At 35.9% G+C, this 15660-nt stretch overlaps 1 protein-coding gene across 1 annotated transcript in view; it reads right to left on the reverse strand.

Annotated features, from left to right (window-relative positions):
- CCDC39 (coiled-coil domain containing 39) overlaps positions 1-15660 on the reverse strand; it is a 24566-nt gene that overhangs the window by 7920 nt on the left and 986 nt on the right. Inside the window, exons 2-12 of the mRNA XM_009321736.1 lie at positions 14953-15072; positions 13675-13821; positions 12451-12609; positions 11389-11481; positions 11175-11303; positions 9248-9439; positions 7441-7544; positions 6977-7109; positions 3035-3229; positions 2155-2319; positions 691-828 (exon numbers count right to left, since the gene is read on the reverse strand). Of these exons, the coding sequence (XP_009320011.1) occupies positions 691-828; positions 2155-2319; positions 3035-3229; positions 6977-7109; positions 7441-7544; positions 9248-9439; positions 11175-11303; positions 11389-11481; positions 12451-12609; positions 13675-13821; positions 14953-15072 (1575 nt within the window). The remainder of the gene's footprint in view (positions 1-690; positions 829-2154; positions 2320-3034; positions 3230-6976; positions 7110-7440; positions 7545-9247; positions 9440-11174; positions 11304-11388; positions 11482-12450; positions 12610-13674; positions 13822-14952; positions 15073-15660) is intronic.

Here is a 15660-nt window from a genome sequence, read left to right on the forward strand (position 1 = left end):
AGCAAGTGCACCAGTTAAGTCGATAGCTCTTCCCCCTGCTACTTAGACCCTGTATTGTTCTACTACCTTAGTGCTTCTTTTAGGAAGGCTAGAGCTTATTGCGGGAAAAAACATGCAGTAATTAGAGGATTGGGAACTATTTTTTTTCTGTTTATCAAAATATGGGGAGGGCAACTTCCATTTTATTTCTAATTCCTTAAATTGGAATATAGATAGATCCAAACCGTCTGCTGGAAAAAATCTCACAATTTAATAACAAAAAACTGAACCAAATTTATTAGTTGGCATCACAGATTGAGAATAAAAATTCAGTGCTAGGTAAAGACATCCTTGAACAGTAAATACATTTTCTATTTTAAAGGCAATTGTTTCTCAAAAAAACCCCAAAACACTGACCAGATGGATATTGTGGTATAAGTAAGTAATGTGTGATTAAATTGATAACCCAAACAAACTTTATGCTGTATACAGAGGAGAAGCAACACTTTGCCTAGTAAGATAACAGTGATGAAAATTACTTCAAAGTTTGGGAAGGAAGGTGTAAGTCAAGAACTACAAAGAGGGTTCTTATGGATATAATGATGTAGCACTGTGGGAGGCAGACAACAGCCTTCAGATCAAGTCATGAGTTCATGTGTTTTAAAAAACAAATGTGTCCTGTATTAGTAAAGTTGCAAAAAAATACTGTACCTGCTTAACGGCTTTAGCTTTTTTTAACTCCTGATCTGATCTCTCATTGAAAAGAGTGAGTTCATTTATCTTGATCATCATACCACTTGTTTCTTCTCCTGTCTTATCCATTGCTCTCTTGATGAAATGGACATCACTCTGTTTCCAAATAAGTTATATTTAATTTATTTCAATGAATGTAGGTTCCAACACAAGCTACCAGTTAATTTTAAATGAGATATTTTTCAGTCCTGGAACCAGGAACCATCATCATCTTGTGTCCACATGCTGCTCTGCAAACAGTGCCTAAAGCATTGCAGTCCTCATGCAGAGTGCTGTTACAGCATTAATGTCATTGCTTGTTTTATTTGGAGTGTAGTAATTGTTATTTATACAATATAGACCTTTCAGCCAATAAGGCAATTCTAATATAATCATGTATTTTGGTCTAGATAAAAAAAATCTCCTGGCGTGTCTGACCATGACTTTGATATTTGTAGTTCATCTTCATAAAACCATCTGTCTTTGATAATACTCCAGAGTATGAATAAAATCCTGGGGGTGTCTTTCAATGTTCGATGATACCCACTGCTCAAATTTTGCTTCTCCTCAAAACTGAAGTGTGGGCACCAGTTGCCCAACATTAAATCGTGTTATTGCATGGATCTCCAGTTAAAGGGCTCTCCTATAAGCAGTTTCTTCCCCTCACTAAGTCAATCAAATTTTTTCTTAACTATCTTAACTTTGAGAAACCAGTTGCACTGTTTTATTAAAAATGTGACTTTTGTCTTTGTATGGTTTCTCTTTGAAGAGAGGTTTCTAAATGTGCTAAAATGTATCTGATGAATAAACAAATACATTTCTTATAAAAAGAAATGATAACTTGGCAACAGAATAACTGACTGGTTCATATCTACAAGAAAGGTTAAATGCATTTTTAGAGAATTAACGATGGTCACTGGATAGTGGAAAACCAGAGAACAAGCACCTATATGCAAAATTCTCACATGGGCATAAAGATATAAAAATAGTATTTCTGAATTACCTATCAGGATGGGGTCAACTAACTCAAATACTGTCTCTTCAATTCAGTAATGTTACTGTGTACAATTTTAAATGCAGCTGTACTTATTTTATGAAAAATATAAAAGTAGTAGCAGCATCACAGAATAACATTCTCCTATTTCGACATGGTCCTAACGATAAACTCAGACATTTGCAAGCAGTCAGTCACATCCTGAAATGAAAGCTAAGCTTGCCTTTCCAACATTTCAATGCTTGTCTTCCTGCTAAGGTGTCTCAGTTGTGCAGTAATGACCTATTTTTCTGGAAGGTATAGGGAACATGAAGTTTTCTACATGGGTTACACAAAGTTCAGATATCTTTTAATCTACTACCAAGTCATTAATTAATAAGACCCAATCTACTTAATTCACTGAGGTTTCTAGATGTTACACAGTCAACCTGATGTTCTAAGGAAGTTACCTGAAGTTTCTTGTGCTGCGCATGTAAAACATCATATGCATTTTTCTTTTCTTCTAAGGTTTTCTTAAGTTCAGCAACTTTTGCTTCCAAAACTTGTTTTTCATCTGCATTAACCTCTCCTTCTAACCGTGACAGCCGTTTCTGTACTTGCTGAATATAAAAATCCTGTTAAAATAATTTTTAAGAGAATTAGTAATATGAGATAAGCAATTATAGCCTTCCAATAAAGCTAAAACACTGGATATAAACTTGGATCTAAATGTTGGCTTTAGGACAGTCACCCAATTAAGCTATTGTTTTTATAATAATTTATGGCTTATAGACCTCATTAGCAAAATATTCTTAGATGACTGATGTGCAGTGACGGTTCAGGAGTAATCTTCTAGAAGAGTAACAAAGCATACTCAGCACAGTCTGCTGTAGGGAGGCTTACAGTGGAGTTGCCATCTTGCTGTTACCAGTGGATGCTGATATAAAAGAGCAAATTTTCAAAGTGGTGCGTAGGAAATATGCACAAAATCCAATTAGTAAATAACAGGATTTTGGCATGTTCCTCTTGTATTGCTTTAAAAATTTACCCTAAGGTGTCTGTGGTTCAGAGGGATCAAAGTAAAGAACTGATTTGAGAAATTAGTGGGAGAAGCAGCAGATCCAAAAAATAATGAAATACACAAGTGCATAAAGTAGGTGATACTATAGCAAGTTTCAGTTACTTCCATTTTATCCATACATCTAGAGACTGAAATAAATTCAGACTTCAAATTATACCACATGACATTTCCAAAATGGTAAGACGTTGACAAAGATTACAGAACTCAAGGAATTTACTCTCATTAGACCCAAGAAACAATCATAGTATGAAAGTACGTTAACATTTTACCTGGTTATATATTAATTCTTGCTGTTTTAATGCATCTGCATCAAGTCTGTGCAGTCGAGACTTAAGATTTTTAAGTGATGTTCGACTTCCCTCAATTTCCGCTAGAACACACTTCTCCTTATCCTTCTGCACCTTTAACTCTTGAGTCTTCTTGAAAAGTAGTTCTTTTAACTGGTTCGTTTCCGTTTCTTTTTCCTGGTGACAAATTAATCATTAAGTAGTAAGAAATAATTAATCACATCAGAAGTAATTTCTGAGGAATTCCTTGCCTTTATTAATCATATATAGGAAGAATAAAAAATTTCAATACTATATCTGTTAATATGAACATGGAATTTCATAGGTCTTCAGAATGGTTGGCAAGAAAAGGCATTGATTAAAGTAATTTTTTTTTTTTAAACTTGGATCCTACCCTACTATTACATGACTTTTTCTTCCATTATGGGAATGCTACTCTTTTCAGCCTTTCAGAAAACTAAATTCCTGTCATCCTTTCAAAAAACCCTCCTTGTTGCTTCCAGTATATGTTAATAGTTGGAGAAATATAATACAAAGCTTTTCAATAGTTTATTAAAACTTTTAACTGTGTGTGTATGCACATGTATGTACATATGTGTGTTTATATAAGTTGGAATAATTTTGTTTGAAAAACTAATTACACATTTTAAAATCACTCCCTTATTCTCAGAGGTAAGTTGTATTAACACCCAAATCAGTGCAGGAAATGAGGTTTTAGTAGGGTCTGTTACAGTAAGACAACGCTGAACATTTCAGGTACCCTGGAACGTACTGAAAACAAACAAAATTGCGATTATTTTCTTTTTATAACCTTAACAAGGAAGGCAACTTTATTCTTTCCCTCCCTCCTTCCATCCCCCCACCCAAATAACCAAAGACCTTCCAAGGCTCAGGCATGCTAGTTTCCTGTAAGGTAGCTCCCTAAAACAAGTGATGTGGCATCACAATCCTGTTCCCAAAGACTCATTTACATTTAGCTCAAGTCTGGTACAGAGTTTGAAGATGCACTTTTAAATTAATATAGCAAACACCTTAGAATTCACTTTCCTACACTGATTAAAAGTGTGCTTATTCTTGATTTTATATGTATACATTGTGAAATTTGCTTGTAAACCATCTTGCTGGCTTTAATAACAGCAAAAGTAACTCCTTTAAGAGCTCATAATCACATTCTACCAAACAGAATTTTGTTGTAGTTGAACTTGCTGTAAGGGCAATTCCAAATCCAAAACTCAGGAAGTAAAAAGCAGGTGTAAGTTTAACATGAAATCGTTATGGGCTGTAGCATTTTACACTGATGTCGGTGGGCTTTGGATCATGCCTGAACAAAGGAATTTAATTTCAGAAGTACACTGTTTTTATGCACGTGCCCAATTCTGAGCTGTATTTCTGAAGCTAATGGCAATGATGAATTCGTCTACTAAAACTGGATGATGATTTGACCTTTATTTCGTAGTCTTTCTTGCATATCTAAATTCATTTATTTAATAGGAATTATTTCTCTCCCTTTAAGTGAGGTTGCTAATAGAGATAAGATATTCAATAAGCTTCACGGTGCAACAGTGTTTTGCCACAGATTGAAGAGGGAGAAGTATCACAGAACTAAAGCGCAAAATGGTGACATTTCATCCACATTGTTCCTGTAAATATCTCTTCACAGTAAATTAATAGATGCAGCAAATAGCCATGTGTGTCTAATGGTGATGGAAAGCATGCTTCTGACTAATACATTACAGACATTGTTCAGGAACAGTTCATCCTAGTTAAAATATTACCCTGAAGCTGTGGAGCTGCCAAGCTCAATGTCATCTTAGGTTATCCGCCAGAGATGCAAGTAAAGAAACCCTGCTAATGGTTTAGCCACCCTGGTAACAGTCTTAAGGGGAAGCAAATAAGGGTTTCATTTTAATGAAATGTTATATCATTACAACTTGTTTTCAAATTATCTGAAAAACCAAAACAGTAAGGAAGGCCTGTAATTTAAGAAACTCTATAAAAGACAGACATCCCCTCTCTAGTTTCTGTATGTATATTTAAAATGTACAGTTAATGCCTGTGGAGTTAAAAAGTTTGAAAAATAACACCCAATCTACTGCAAGGGATTATTTCACATACATGCTACAGGAAACACAAAATAGGAAAGAAAAAAAAAGTATACAGTGGTATGCACAGATACAGCTTTGTTGTCACTTGTGTGGGAACACCTCCTGTCACATTAATTTAACCTGGTCATTTTACAGTAAAGAAAGCTTCAGCATATCCAACACTCAATTGTCCAGCAAAATGTAAAAAAATATTTGTATTAAGTTCAGTCAGAAGCTAAGCAGTAAAACACTTCAAGAGAATTAGCAGCAAAATGACAAAACAGTAGAAACATTTTTCTGAAAAGCAGGAAAGTTCAGATGATTGCATTACAACATTGCATTTATTCAAAAGCCCTTTGCAGTTCATCAGATGATAATGAATTAGGATATTTTTATTCCTATACTTAATTTGCAACATAAGAAGTGGGTTTTGAATTAAAGTATTATTAGAGATGTTAAAAAAAGTCACCATATTACAGCTTGTACATGCCATTTCCCAGATCAAAATCTTTATGCATCGTGAAAATGAAATCTAAAGTGAGCCAGTAATTATTTAACAGTCCACAACAAGTTAGATGTATCAGAGTATCACATAGTAGAATTAAAATAATGAAGAGGAGACTAGGCCAGCCAAATCTGATTAAAAGATTTCAAGATCTTTTTTAATCCCAGTTTGCCAAAAGCATAGCTCTTTGCACGTTTATAAGTTTTGGTGGTGTTTTACTAAAGCCAAAAAGTTTTCAGTGGTAATGTTACTGAAAAGTCATCCTGACAAGATTCTCACTCTTTAACAACCTTATTGATGGGAAACTGACAAAAGTTCAAGGACCCTTGCTCCTCAGCAGCCCATAAAACAATGTTTAGAGACATAAACTCCCAAAAGAGCTAAGCAAAATACAAGATGTTGAAATTTTTCAGTATTGTTACAAAGCAGAAGCAAAATATTACTATATAATAAAACTTGCCACATTCCAGTAAATAACTTTTATTTCAATCTAGCCAAGAAGTTGTAAGTAGCTTTTAGCTGATGTCAGAGATAAATGCCCTGTGCAGTACACTCAGCATAAGAAAGATGTGCACCTGTTGGGGCGGGTCCAGAAGAGGGCCATGAAAATGATCAGGGGGATGGAACACCTCTCCTATGAAGAAAGGCTGAAAGAGTTGGGGTTGTTCAGCCTAGAGAAGAGAAGGCTTCGGGGAGACCTTCTTGCAGCCTATCAGTACTTAAAGGGGGCTTATAAGAAAGATGGCAGCAAACTTTTTAGCAGGGCCTCTTGCGACAGGACAAGGGGGAATGGCTTTAAACTAAAGGGGGGTAGATTGAGACTAGATATAAGGAAGAAACTTTTTACGCTGAGGGTGGTGAAACACTGGCACAGGTTGCCCAGAGAGGTGGTGGATGCCCCATCCCTGGAAACATTCAAGGTCAGGTTGGACGGGGCTCTGAGCAACCTGATCTAGTTGAAGATGTCCCTGCCCATGGCAGGGGGGTTGGACTAGGTGACCTTTAGAGGTCCCTTCCAACCCAAACTATTCTATGATTCTACACTGATGCAGTCAGAATACCGGTTTTGTATCTGATCTGTACAATGACAGTTCCACTATCCTATGTTAATATATGGGGACAACCATCTTCTGAATTACTAGGACCACTTATTTTCCTCCAGAGTTTTCCCAACACAGATACTGACGTATCTACATGCACATTACTTCATTTGATGAAATAGCTACATGTCATATTAATACTTACATCCCATTTTAATCCATAAATATTTGTCCTAGATAGAGGTTGCAAATTCAAATGAATCCTCATTTGCAGAAACCATGAAAAACATTTTACCTTGACTATTTTTTCTTCTTCCTTTAGTATTTCTTCCATCCTCAAAGCTTTGTCTTCTGAACTGAGTGTCTCCTCAGTCACAAGCTTCAGCTTATTGGAAAGACTTGCATTTTTTTCTTTAAGAAAGCTTAATCTAAAATTACATGATTTAACAAGTTAAATGTATGTTGCATATATAACACTGCCAAAACCAAGCAGCATACCTTACTGAGCAGTTGCCTAATAAAGCAGGCTAAACTAACCTATGATAACCAAGGCCCTAACTGATTTTTTCATGCCCTTTAAAAACAAGGATTACCAGGAGTATTTCCGAAATTGCCCAGTGCCAGAAACTATGCAGGACACGAAGTAACCAGAAAATGGAGGCTTTAATAATCAACATTATTTAAGGTTCTTTGCTAGCTCAAGGATTTGATTATATTACTAATCCTTACAAATTATACTTTTAAAGGTCTGTTTCTTACCTGGCTTGTTTTTTCTGAATTTCTTTCTTCAGATTGGTTACTTGTGTTCTCAAGGACTCTAGATCAGAAGCAGTTCTGTCCACAGTGGATTTCAAAGCATCCAGCTAATAAATTACAAAATGGAGCAATCGAGCTCTTATTTACTTTGGTACATGTTAGGATATTTAAAATTGTAAGGGACCTATTTATTGAAAAGTATTCAGTTTCTTTTTAACAGTGTTTTCCAAATGAGAAGTGCTGCAAATTCTGAGGCGCTGTAAATTGGCACAGCTAGTAAACTCAATAGACTAATTTACATAATCTGAATACTGGGACAAAATACTTAATAATTAAGAATACAGAATGAATTATGAAGGTGCTGTGGGCTGCAATTCTTGTCCAACAGCATCTGTGTAAGTGGAACCATGGTTTTATAGAGCACAGCTGACTTTGATGACGTTCTTTGTGAACATGGATACCCTTATGTATCTACTAAATATTTCTAATTCAAAAACTTTGTTGGGTACATAAAATTACTCTGATTAAGATAAGGGAACACAGACATTTAATTTGGTAAAAACAACCATCACAGCATACACTCATTAAACAGGATACGAATACTTTACAATCAGTAGCTCATTAGTCTTCACAGTATCACTTAACAGCGTAAGTGTAATTGTCTTTACTTTCACAGATGAAGAAACCTGAGCAAGGGTATATATAGCAGGTCTCTCTCTGTACCAGAATGAGAAACTGGGATGTCACAAGTTGACAGTTGAACTGTAAGTCTGTTTCTTTCCTTGTTTCTTACTTGCATGCCACAGATGTTCTAACACCTAATAACGGGAAGCTGTTCTCATTATCCCATTACGTAGTATTAGTTGTGAAAAACGTCAAACAAGAATCTCACAGCTTAGAGATGAAAACCTACCAATTCTGTGAACCCTCAAGTTTGCATGAATTGTAGGATAATCTAATAGCCTACACCTTGATTGAGCTACCTACAGTTTAATTAAGGTATCAGCTTATGAACCACCTGCTACAGAAAACCTATCCAAAGTTAAGGCAACAGCAGATGCAGCGGGTTTGTTTGGTTTTTTTTAAAACCACCAAGCTTGCTGAGTAGCCCAGTGTTACCATTTTCTTGTTAAGAGAAAACTTACTCAGGTAATACAAGTGTATCCCTTCTCAACAGAGCCATGAGACTTGAATTACCTCTTAGAAATACTTCTACAGGCATTTAAGTAATTAAGCAATGCAGCTCATTCCTAGCTTTAAGTGCTAATTAAATATAAGTAACAGGTAAGTATGGACAGCATCGAGCAGCCCTATTCTACTGCCTCTTGATTAGAAATCCATGTGAAAGTGTTTGGGTATTTTTTCCCCCTCAAGAATTTTACCCTGAGTAGAAGGGCCATCACCACTCACTTGAGAGCACCGGATAGGAATTTTTTTGGAATCTGGAGATGATCTCTCTCATTTTTATACAATACTGCAGTCTACGTATGCTAAAGGCAAGACACACCTCCTTCTGAAGCATTTAATAGTGTTACACCATTTAAGAGAAAATTCATCCATTTTATACCAACACAGCAGAGCATACAAGCTAATCTCTTCACCACTATCAATGAAAGGATTAAGTTGAGGGTTCAGATCCCAATAATCATGACTAGACTGAGAAGAGCAGACATTTTGTTGAATTATTAAAAGTCTAGTATAAAAACAGAGAAAAGCAAATGCTATTCCTGTATTTCTTCCATCTAGTCAACACTTAGAGTTAAAAGTTACAGTTTCAGTCTGTTTTTCTGAACTGTTTGGTCATACTTACCTCATCCTGCAGCTGAACTCTGTAAGTATCCTGAGTTTGATATTCATTTCGCAGGCTGGTAGCTTCCCGTTCAGCCGAAGAAATTTTCTTTTCATATTCCATATTATTAAGAGTTTCATTTACCAAAAAGGAAGTCTTCTCTTTCAGCACAATTTCTTTCTTTCTGATCTCCTGTTTTATGTCTGTTATTAGCTATCAGAATAAAAACGTTTTCGATTTGCTTGCATTAGTTAAGATGTATTAGATTAATAAGAAGATAGATTGCTGTTAAGACTACTCCTTGCATGAGACAGGCCAGTTATCACATCATTCTTAAATTAGTTTATTCCACTAATACATCACCACACCAAATACTACAATTGTTTTGGATTGGAAACTTCCAAAATATTCCAATAATTTCAAAAAAACATGACACAATAAACTTGTATGAAATAAAAATAATTTTTGATTGATTGAATAGGGAAAAAAAAAGCTATGTGAACAAAACTTCAGATAGACTTGAAATGGAGGAAATGCAAGAGGAAAATTACCAACAGTAGTAATGCTTACTTTAGCTGACAGATTTAGAGGTATTCAGTGAAAATTGTATATTTTGAAAGGTTAAGTAAAAGATTAGCTACTGGGAAAATTATATTGTAGTTCTAATGTTAAAAAAAAGTCTGTCCACAAAAGCATCAGTAGGGCTATTCTATGGACTACTAATATATGGAAGGTTGGCCAGAGCTGGGTTTTTTTGTTGTTGTTAGGGTTTTGGGTTTTTTTTTAATATCTGTTTGTTGTTTGTTCTTTGCAGGAAATCATCTGACCTGAAATACTATAAAATCCAAAATATTTCTGCTAAATTAGACCATTATATTTTCTGTTTGGTAGTATTTCTTCCGGCTTGTCATTTTCTATTATTATCTTTTTTTTAGTGTTATATCTTAAGCCTGTTTAAACCATGTTTCTGCTCAGGGTATACTTAATACTCATATGGGCAACATAACAAAGCTGATACTCTTTCAGCAGGAAAAAATACTAGCAGAGCTAAGGATTTAGGTAGAGCCTTCCTGTACATGTAATTATGCTGCTGCACCCACCCCCTCCAAAAAAAGCCATTGCTACTTTGGAATCCACATTTATAAAGTTTTTCTCTACACTGATCCTTCAGGCTTTTTCTGGTGCATCTGTTTTATTGCCCTGCAGAACCTTCTGAGGAGTTCACACTTATTCTGACAAAGTCAGGATAAAATATACTTTATTTGTACCTCTTGCCATTGTATCATCTGTGCATAAGACACTGACAAAACCAATGAAGACTATAACTTTTAGAAATTAATACTAACTCATAATGCTCAACAGGACCTTTTTTGGATTAGGAGAGTGCTGTTGCTTCTCTCCATTTGCAGAATGTACTTAAGGACCAATTTTTAACTTTCATGTGATTATTTATCCTAATTCTGACATAAATGTTAGTCACGCATTTGTTCACAGAGGTAGCAACGCTAATTCCTTCAATAATAAATGTTCCATTTTCTTTTTTATATTGCATCCCAGTCACAGAATCTCCCCTCCTTGCAGTTCACTGTCCTTACACTTTAAGAAACACTCCATCTTGTTGCTTCTTAGATCAGAGAAAAGAAAATACTGAAACTGGCATGCTTTGCATTTTCCAGCAACCTTGAGATTGAAAGTTAAACCTTGCATAGTATCAAGCAGAGCACCATTACTTACACTGAGAGATACTGCTTTCAAAATAAAGTCTGAATACATTTCAGTAATACCTGAACTTTGAAACACCTTAATAAAATACAGACGTAAACACAAAGAGAATACCGAACATCTAGAAGACCCGATCATTCTATGCACGAATGGCAAAATTCTTATCAATATCATAGATACAAAAGTAGGCTGATATACTGATATGGATCAGTTGCAGCAGTTTTACCAAAGCATGATGGTCGATCTGTTGATCTCTCTTCTGCATCTGTTGTATTGCATTCTCCCACTGCCTGATGACTTCTTGCCTTTCCTGATGAACCCTGCGAAAGTCTTCAGCTGTCCTGTCAAGCTCTATCTGTTTAAAAGAAAGCACCCCAATGATTTCGGATTTTTAAAATTTCATATATAACAAGATATCTTCAAGAACCTTAAGCACAAACCTGAGCTGTTATGGTTTCTGTAAGCTCATTATCAAGAGCTCTGCGCTTCTGATTTGCTTGCATGGTCAACTTTTCTACTTGAAGGGTTAATGCCTAAAATGAAAGGATACGAAAATATAATGTATTTGAAAACAAATATAATGTCTTATAAATTCTTAAAGCTCTGCTATGATTAGGGGCAAAATTCTCTAAAACACAATTTTATTGTGTTTTAGAGAACAAAAAAACTGAGAATCTAGCCTCCCAAATTTTTGGTCATACAAGAGGCCGTAATCTCTTGTCAGCCCTTGGAACCAGACTGGAGCTAGGCCAAAGTAGCCCTCCACCATGTATAGATGTGTACTTGGTGTCCTCAGCATCAGCTATTTCACTTTACTCTTCCTACTATGCTGTGTGACTTGCTAACGTAAGTTATATAAGTGAGACTGTTTGTGTAAGCTAAAGTTTTTGGGTTAAGTATTTAATGAGTAAAAATCTATTTTCTCCTCCCTGTATTTAAAGGCTCAAGAGAATATTAACCAGGGATACTTATCTCTGAATTAATATTATACTTGAGAACTAACCCTTATAAAGACTGAACTTGTGACTGCAGTGTCTATTTATACCCTCTTTCATTATTCTAGGCAGCTTTACTGAAATAGCTATACTTTGTTCTCAGTAATATTAACAATTTCAGCTCTAATAGGAAAATCTACACTATTGGTGCATATTTGGCATGCATTTTTGAACAAACTCCTCTCTTAATTCAGTGGCACTGCTTTCTAGACTTTATTATCCATTTGTGCACTTTCTCAGAAAAACTCAAACTTAAGTTTTACCCAGATGAACAAACAAATGAATGTCTTCAATTACGCCTTTCACCTTTTGTAAAACCTGTTCTCTCGGACCTTTAAAATGAACCTTATATGGAATTGCATGGTTGTGTTAAGTGGAAACCAGTTTTAAAGTGCTGTTGTACAAAATCTTGTCTCCGTCTTACCTGACTTGATAACATAACAAAGTCTTCAAATGCTAAAATGGTTCTCTGTTTTGTTTCTGAAAATTGCTGTCATTTCTACTTACTCCTAGTTTCCCTTCATCTTGTTGTGCATACTTCTGGATTGTGATAGCATCAGTGTCTTTACGATTTGATTCCTTTATCCAGCTCTCCAGAACTTCCTCATCACAGTTCATCTGTTGTTTTAAGTTTTCCAACTTCTTAGTGGTTTTATTTATAGTATTCTAATAAAATTAGAGATAAATTAAAGGGTTAATATTAGATGTCTAATATTTTCTTTGAATAGTAATTGAAACAACGAGTCCAAGCTACTGCAACAAGTTTACATACATCTTATTGTCAACAGAATTGCTAGTTTTCTTTTTTGTTAATTGTGTATTATACTTGAGAATAGCTAATACAAGTCCTGGTCTTAAAGAAGAAACAAGACAGTAAGTTACCACAAACTTAAAATGCAAATAACTTTAAACAGACAAGTCAACCTCTGGCAAGATATATCTATATGCAGGATATTTATTCCACATAATAAACTGATCTGAGGCATCATAGGGTAAAGTTTCTCCCCCACACGCTAAGGCCCAGTTCTTAGATCCTTATCCTGCATACCAATTTACAAATGGCCCCACATGACTGTGAAGAGACTTCCTGACACAATTATGAGAGAATCTGCATCCAGCTGAATAGCAAGGATATCTTCATCCTGCTACCCATTCTGAGAGACTGGAGATTACAAACAGACTTAGTGAGAAGGAAGAAAGCAAATAAAAAAAATAAACAAACATAATTTAAATTATTTGTAGAAAGAAAAAGAGACAGTTCCATTAAACAGAAAAACACCTATGATTAGATAGCATTAGATTACTTTTTTTTTTAATGTAAAGCAAATTTTTGATCTCGAAATCATGCCCCAAGTTTATTTTATGTGGGGAAGAAGATTTGCCACCAATAATTGAATTTTTAAACCATAAAGAAAATACCTGCAAGAATTAACAAGATGGTGATATGGATGTGTGGCTGTGTATCTGGCATTAAAAACATTAAGAACTGCAGTCTTTCAATATCAGGTTAATATTTGCTAAGTCTTGACAGGTCTATGGAAGGAGATCCTCAGTGTCACTCTACTTGCCTACACAGGGAAAGCACATCCAGAACACTTATTATAGTTTATAAGATTTAATTATAATTAGCTATTCTTGACTTGTACTATTATTTCTGTAAATGCAAGTGAGGACAAGTCATAAAATCTAACTGCAATATGGGTGTTCTCTTACAAAAATTTTAAGCCTTACTTCTTGACTGTTTTTCTTTTCTCTTAAGGAAACTATCTCATCTTCCAGTCGTTTAATGTCACTTTTGAGACGTCCACGTTCTCTCTCAGCAAGGGCTTTAAAGTGTTGTTCAGTTTCAATTTCATTCTCTCTGGCTCTGTAAAGAGACTAGAGAATAATACAGTTCAGCATTTTACAATAAACAAGAGGCATATATCAGCAAAAAAAATTTATTTTTTTTTTTTACATACAATCAAATCCCAAGTCAGAGATGGTATGATTTTGTCATGTAAATATAGAAATTTTCAGAGCAACTTTATTGTTTGGATTTTAGTATCTCAAATATATGTATTCTAATATATATTGTATTGTATCAGATATCCACAGACCAACCTTTTATAGCCCTAAAAACTCAATTCAAAGATATTTCACCCAAGATTCAGAATCTTAATCTTTCAAAATCAAAATCTTAGTCTCTTGATCACCAGTGGCTTTACGTCAGATTCAGGAGGCACAGCAAAAGAAGTAATTTTATCATTTTGTGCAGAGACAGACCACCACCAGGCTGGCCTATAGCAGTATCTCTGTATTGTCTAATCCGTCCGACAAAAGTGATTTAACAGGGGTTTTCTTCCTTGTATAATAACAAATCTATTACTTACTAGAAGCTTCTCTTAAATAGAGACTAGTATGTGCTGTCTCTTTCTTTATGTGCAGATTAAAACTTGACTCTAGCACGAAAAAAATTAAGAAGATGTTCAGCTGCAGGGAAGTTTCTTAAGACCTTTTCACTTAGGATATTTTACCTGAAAGGTGTGCAGCTTTGACTCGGGACTCTAGAAATTTAAACCACCCATTTTGGCCAATTACCTCAGAGTGTAAGAGAAGACTTGGACCTTAACCATCTCACTTCATTTTTCATGTCCATGAATTAACTCTTCACCGGCATTTCACAATTAACTCTTAACCATTATAAAGATTATAAATTTGTTTTTCCCTTATGCCGATATTCTCCTTGACCAAGTTTTTCTTATCGTCTACAAAAGTCTCCATTCATAAAGAATTCTAAAATGCATCCTTCTTGACTTTATTGTAGGTACAGTCATTTGATTTTTAGATGGTCTTTTTAATGACCATCACATAGTATCACTGAGATACATAGTTTAACTTTTGTTTCCTGTGAAAGTCCTGACAAGTCTTTAACAAAGCTGGTAAAATATATAGGGATACCAGCCGCAGAAAGATACTCAGATTACAAGTCTGTCTGATAAAATGGATCTGCTAGAGGTAGCGATTTACCTGAGTGAAGCTGAACTCCTGTCTTACGTTTTTCAAATGCGATGTCATTGCTTCTATACGCTCTTCAAAGTCGGTCAACTCATTTTGCAGGTTTACTTTTTCTTTTTGCATCTTCTGCAGCTATTTAAGAGTTAGAATTGTCAAGTATTTCTAGCTGAGCGCTTATTACCTGTAACTACTTAAAAAATATAGTCATTGCACTTACTAATCAAAAAAATGTAAGACATATGCACTACATTCCTCCAAAGTGGTGAAATGAGAGATTTCAGAAGAAAAGGTAGCGGCAAAAACACTTTTGCCATTAAGTACTGTTGCTTATCATCAAGAGAACCAAAATCGTCGAGGCATCGCACCACTGAGCAGGCACTCACCTGACGGCCAGATGCACCCCACAACAACCCCGAGCTTTGCTAAGGCAACGTACGGCCTCTCGCTCCACAAGCGCCCCCGTGCCCGGCTACTGAGGAGCGAGGGGGACGCTCGGAGCGGTGCGAGGCACGCCGCTGCACCCAGCCGGCAGGCAGGACGGGCAGCCCCGCGGCGCACACCCTGCAGGTACGCGGTTCCCACGCTTTAAGGCGAGGACCTCGCTCCCCGTTTCCCTCTGCGGAACTCGTAGGGTTTTCCTCCCTCTCTACCCGGGCCCCGGCGGGGAAGGTTCCGCGCCGCCCCGCGCCCTGAGGCGGCCGGGGAGGGGCAGGGCGCCGG

Source organism: Pygoscelis adeliae, unplaced genomic scaffold, assembly GCF_000699105.1.
Source record: "Pygoscelis adeliae isolate BGI_AS28 unplaced genomic scaffold, ASM69910v1 Scaffold223, whole genome shotgun sequence".
NCBI classification, from domain to species: Eukaryota; Metazoa; Chordata; class Aves; order Sphenisciformes; family Spheniscidae; genus Pygoscelis; species Pygoscelis adeliae.